The following is a 6,000-nucleotide window of genomic DNA, read 5'->3' on the forward strand; positions in this document are numbered from 1 at the left end:
GAGAAGAACGCGTCGGGAATTAACAGAATTTGCTGTTTGTTGTTGCCTGGAGGAGCTGGAGTGTCCAGAGAGGACGTAGAGAGGATGGCTGCTTTTGTTTCTGCGTAGTTATTTATTGGTTTTTTAAGCCACCATTTTTTGTGTGTGTGCCTGCGCCGCTGCGCCGTCTTTGTAATTTCTTTGAATTATATCTCAATTCATTCCCGGCAATAAATTTGATAAATTTCTCATTTTGTTTACCTGCCCGCTGGGTTCTTCTTCGAATGGATCGCCATGTTGCATGGCAAGAGGTGGGGCCCAAGGGCAGGAGTAAGGGCATAAATTAATGGAAGACATCGCCATGTGCGATGCACCGAGAGGCAACCCGGCAGGGTTGTCGCTGTTGATTAAAATGTTCGGGTCGAGTTCCTTGATCGTTAATTACGAATGCGGCTCGATTGCCGGCGATGCAAGCGATAAACGAAACAAAAATTTAAATGTATAATTCAATTCGAATGGAAAATTAATTACGAAGTACGAATACGGTGAGTATATTCGAATTCGTATGAATATGCAGCGACACAAATGAATGAGTAAACAGTCATGAAATTAATTTGTTACTTCAATCGATCGCTAATTGAGTCGCATTCTTTCATTTTATCCAACATTGCGAATAAGTTAATGTTCAAAATGGCAATAAAAACGCACATTATTCAGACTGAGTTTAATTGAAATGAAATGAATTATATACATTTTATCCTTATATAGTAAATATTTGACTTTGAAGTCATGATACACCACAGAGAGAGAGAGAAATTCTAGATTTTAAGGTAGAAACCAAATATTGATTTTAATAATGCTTAGATTTTAAAAACCAAAACATGAGACACGAATTCCAAATGTTGTTTTAAGGGGTTAAGGATTTACGACTATGATTTCTTTAATTAGAATTTTTAATCAATATAGAATTATTGTTTTAATCTTGATTTAAGAATGTTCCTTCTGGATTAATTTTGAACATCACATAATCGTGATTTAAGAAATTATTTTTCATTTTTTTCCTTGTAAGCATTCCATTGAGTTTCTTTCAAAAAATTATTATTTGTTTTTTTAATTTTGTATTTTTGTTCACAGAGTTATGTCGGTGGCCACTGTGAGGCCAGTTGTTCAACGTACCAGCAGATATCCCCGAAGCCTTGAAGTTCCGGTTCAAACTATAAATCTCTATCTGGCCATAATCATAAGCAATTATTGTGCATTTTGTTTTGGCATCTGTGTTGGCTGGAGTAATCCAGCCGAGTGGCGAATCTTAAAGCATAATATCTACAAGTTTAAGCCAACCAAAGATCAATGGGAATTAATCTCCTCCTTCCTGCCACTTGGAGTTCTTGTTTGCTGTCTACCGATGGCAGCTTTAATGAAATATCAAGGCTGCAAGTCTCTGATGTACATCCAAGTAGTGCCCTACACATGCTCCTGGATTCTGTTTATATTCGCTAACAGTGTTTATATGCTCTATGTGGCACGCTTTTTACAGGGTATGTGTGGTGCGGCTGTTTGTCAGGCGGTGCCGATCTATCTCAACGAGATCAGCCAGCGGAAATATCGTGGTTTGGTTGGCAGTTTATACTATGGAGCCATTCTCTATGGCATCATCTACAATCACGTATTGATGGAGCACATTAGAATGCAGACCTTGCACATTGTTAATCTTTTATTGGCTCTGCTATTTGGATTCCTTTGGATTATACCCGATTCGCCTTTTTACTATGCAAGTGTTCACAAATCAAAGAAAGCTCGTTTAGCCTTGATCTGGCTGCGTGGCAAGCAACATAATGTGGAGGATGAGCTGAAGACCATGGTTGTCCTGGTAGACAATGAGTTGGATCCCACTAAAGATTGGTGGCAAAGCTTCAAGTTTTCAATTCGAGTATCAATTATCATTCGAAGCACCGTGTTGATGATAATACACTATTTGGGTGGCGGACTCATCGTCTTAATGTATATGGACAATTTGCTAAAAGAACTTGCCGAAAAGAAGGACTATCTGACTTATCTATGGGTGCTGTGCTGCTCAATGGTGCTTGGCCACTTGATTTGTGTCCTCTTGGTCGATCGCATTGGCCGACGTCCGCTTCTGATGGTATCAACGCTGATTTTAATCATCTGCTCTTTGTATCTCAGCTGTTGGTTCCAATTGGCTGGCAGCAATTTTCAAACCAAGTTTGTTATCTATTTGTTCGTTGTGGCTTATACCATGGGCCTTGGACCATTGGCTTGTCTTCTCAATGTGGAACTCATTTTGCCCACTGTTCGTCCTTATGGCTGTGCCATGTCAAATCTATTCGCTTGGCTCTCGGTTTTCTTTGTCATCCAATGGATTTTCTATCGCAACTATGAGTGCATCATCTTTGAGTTTATGGTCGGTGTCTTATTGCTGTCAATACTTTTCATACTCATCTTTCTGCCGGAAACAAAGCGTCTGTCAGCTACGGAGATTCAAAGTAAAGTACACTCTAGCTGGATGTCATACAGTTCCAGTGATGAATCGTAACAAACTTTGAATAGAAATTGAAGCAATTTTATGTATTGCATCGTAGTAATTATTCTTATTTCTGTAATGCTCGACAAAGTTGCAAAGCCAGAGCTAAAGTATATTTGATGCTGGAGCAATAAATTGGAGTTTGTAAATAATTGAAGTGCGCCCAGAGTCCCTCGACTAATACACACGGACTCAGGGATAGCTGCAAGTGCACATATGTATCTCTGTATCTCACCGACTGTCTGTCTGTTTGTCTGCCTGAACTTCTGGCAAGTGCAAATATTTATGCGTATTTGATAGCACTAATGGCCCATTAAATGCGTACGCAAATACACACACGTTGCGGGTGCGGGTATGCGTGTGAGTGTGTGGGTGTATGGGTGTGTGGGGGTGTGTGTGTGTGGCAAGGATGAAAATGTACCTAAGCGAATCTAAATGGCATCAGGGGCACAGAACATGCAAAATCATGTACTCGTAAATCTCTTTAATGCCAACAGCCTCCGGCCAAAGCTGTGTGTGAGGGGGATGAGGAACGAGGGGGTTTCGTGGACCCATCCCGGACTTTGGGAGTTCCTGCTGACGGTTCCCGGGTCCGACTACAAATACACGCCCACATGCAATCACATGGTTGCTGCTTGTTTACCCCTCGGGCGAAAAGAAGAGCTTCTGTATGTGGTTGCGTAATGAAACTGGGATACTGTTGTGTGTATGTGTATGTGTGTGTCCGGATGCCATAGAGGGTGTGTGTGTGTGTGTGTGTGTTGAAGGTGCTTTCGAATACGTATTACGTAACTAACGAAAATTAACGTTAATAGCCTTGAGTATCAAAATAATGGCAAGCAGCTTCGCTGCCAGTTGGCTGCCTGTTGGTTGCCCTCTCAGCTCGGCCGTGTTTCGTATTGGATGGGACGACACTGGATGGGGAGAGGGGAGTGAGGGGCAGAAGATGCGGCAGGAACCGTAGTCGGGGCTGTCAGCCATATAAATTGCAAGAACTCATTCCGGACTTAGGCAAAACGTGAAAATATTGTTACGACCTCTTGTGTTGCTCCCCTTTCTGTCTCCTCCCCCTCTCTCGGATGTCTTGTATCTATGGCTGCAGCTTCGGCAGATTCCGGCCATTGAAATAAATTTGATTTTAGTCGCAAAATTACGATATTCGTGCACTTAATTGAGAAAAGTGAAGCAGCGATTTTTAATGATGTTGTGATTGCAAACAACAAACTCAAGTATATGGGAGATTTTCATGCAACGGACACATTTTCGAGCAAAACGATAAAATCTAACGGGAACAATATTTAAGTAGGCTGATCGAACGTTAGTTGATATGGGCTTTAGTGCATTTGTTATAGTAGGTAATTAAGACCTATAAATATTACTGAGAAGGAATATTATTATGTTGAGGCGTTAAGATCTGTGAAAGTTAAAAATATTGAATGCAAATTTTAATGAACAACCTTTAAAAATTATTGAGAAGGAAAGTTAATAAGTGAAGGAATACGTTAAGATCTTATAAAGTTAAAAATATATATTGAACATTTTAATTTAGCTAGCGATAGTTTTTATTTTTAAATTTTTTGCAAAACCAGCTGAAAAATTGAGTTCTTTTAATCGTCTTGTATTTAAATAAGTGAAAATTAAAATTCAGCTTGTATCTTTTCGTTTTAATTTATTTTTATACCCGCTAGAAGGGTATTATACCCGGTAGAAGGGTATTATAACTTTGTGCCGGCAGGAAATGTATGTAACAGGTTGAAGGAGGCATCTCCGACCCTATAAAGTATATATATTCTTGATCAGCATCAATAGCCGAGACGATCTAGCCATGTCCGTCTGTGTGTCTGTCCGTCTGTCCGTATGAAACACTGGATCTCAGAGACTATAAGAGATAGAGCTATAATTTCCGACAGCATTTGCTATGTTTGCACGAAGATCAAGTTTGTTTCAAATTTGCCACGCCCACTTCTTTTGCAGAGCGGACAGAGTGGACATAGCGGACATAGCGGACATAGCGGATATAGCGGACATAGCGGACAGAGCGGACATAGCGGACATAGCGGACAGAGCGGACAGAGCGGACAAAAATCGAATAACAAGCGTATCTTTAGAGCTAGAGCTGCGAATTTTGGTATATGCAATAATAACTATAGTAATTGTGATTTCTGAAGTCTTGGTTGCGATCAGACAAAAATTGTGGAAGTTATTAAAGAAATACTTTTGCAACGCGGACATAGCGGACATAGCGGACATAGCGGACAGAGCGGACATAGCGGACATAGCGGACATAGCGGACATAGCGGACATAGCGGACAGAGCGGACACAGCGGACATAGCGGACATAGCGGACATAGCGGACATAGCGGACATAGCGGACAGAGCGGACATAGCGGACATAGCGGACATAGCGGACATAGCGGACATAGCGGACATAGCGGACATAGCGGACATAGCGGACATAGCGGACAAAAAAATCGAATAACAAGCGTATCTTTAGAGCTGGAGCTGCGAATTTTGGTATATGCAATAATAACTATTAATTGTGATTCCTGAAATCTTGGTTGCGATCAGACAAAAATTGTGGAAGTTATTAAATAAATTCTTTTGCAAAGCGGACATACCGGACATAGCGGACATAGCGGACAGAGCGGACACAGCGGACATAGCGGACATAGCGGACATAGCGGACATAGCGGACATACCGGACATAGCGGACATAGCGGACAGAGCGGACATAGCGGACAGAGCGGACATAGCGGACATAGCGGACAGAGCGGACATAGCGGACATAGCGGACAGAGCGGACAAAAATCGAATAACAAGCGTATCTTTAGAGCTAGAGCTGCGAATTTTGGTATATGCAATAATAACTATAGTAATTGTGATTCCTGAAATCTTGGTTGCGGTCAGACAATTGTGGAAGTTATTAAAGAAATTCTTTTGCAGAGCGTACAGAGCGGACATACCGGACAGAGCGGACATAGCGGACATAGCGGACAGAGCGGACACAGCGGACATAGCGGACATAGCGGACATAGCGGACATAGCGGACATAGCGGACAGAGCGGACAGAGCGGACAGAGCGGACAGAGCGGACATAGCGGACATAGCGGACAGAGCGGACACAGCGGACATAGCGGACATAGCGGACATAGCGGACATAGCGGACATAGCGGACATAGCGGACATACCGGACATAGCGGACATAGCGGACAGAGCGGACATAGCGGACAGAGCGGACATAGCGGACATAGCGGACAGAGCGGACATAGCGGACATAGCGGACATAGCGGACATAGCGGACATAGCGGACATAGCGGACAGAGCGGACACAGCGGACATAGCGGACATAGCGGACATAGCGGACAGAGCGGACACAGCGGACATAGCGGACATAGCGGACATAGCGGACATAGCGGACATACCGGACAGAGCGGACATAGCGGACATAGCGGACATAGCGGACATAGCGGACAGAGCGG

At 42.8% G+C, this 6,000-nt stretch overlaps 1 protein-coding gene across 1 annotated transcript; it reads left to right on the forward strand.

The window, feature by feature from the left end:
- The first annotated feature begins 1,051 nt into the window (after positions 1-1,051).
- On the forward strand, positions 1,052-2,676 carry LOC133838296 (glucose transporter type 3). The gene is made up of 2 exons (XM_062269363.1): positions 1,052-1,435; positions 1,517-2,676. The coding sequence occupies exons 1-2, from the start codon at positions 1,118-1,120 to the stop codon at positions 2,531-2,533; spliced, it is 1,335 nt and encodes a 444-aa protein (XP_062125347.1). The 5' UTR covers positions 1,052-1,117; the 3' UTR covers positions 2,534-2,676.
- The last annotated feature ends 3,324 nt before the right edge of the window (positions 2,677-6,000 follow it).

Source organism: Drosophila sulfurigaster, chromosome 2R (genome assembly GCF_023558435.1).
Source record: "Drosophila sulfurigaster albostrigata strain 15112-1811.04 chromosome 2R, ASM2355843v2, whole genome shotgun sequence".
Taxonomy (NCBI): Eukaryota; Metazoa; Arthropoda; class Insecta; order Diptera; family Drosophilidae; genus Drosophila; species Drosophila sulfurigaster.

Bases quoted from the DNA above. Each gene is read 5' to 3' on its own strand.
- LOC133838296 (XM_062269363.1), top strand. From the start codon at position 1,118: ATGTCGGTGGCCACTGTGAGGCCAGTTGTTCAACGTACCAGCAGATAT. The intron at 1,436-1,516 runs GTAGTGCCCTAC...CGCTTTTTACAG, and splicing joins AGTCTCTGATGTACATCCAA to GGTATGTGTGGTGCGGCTGT.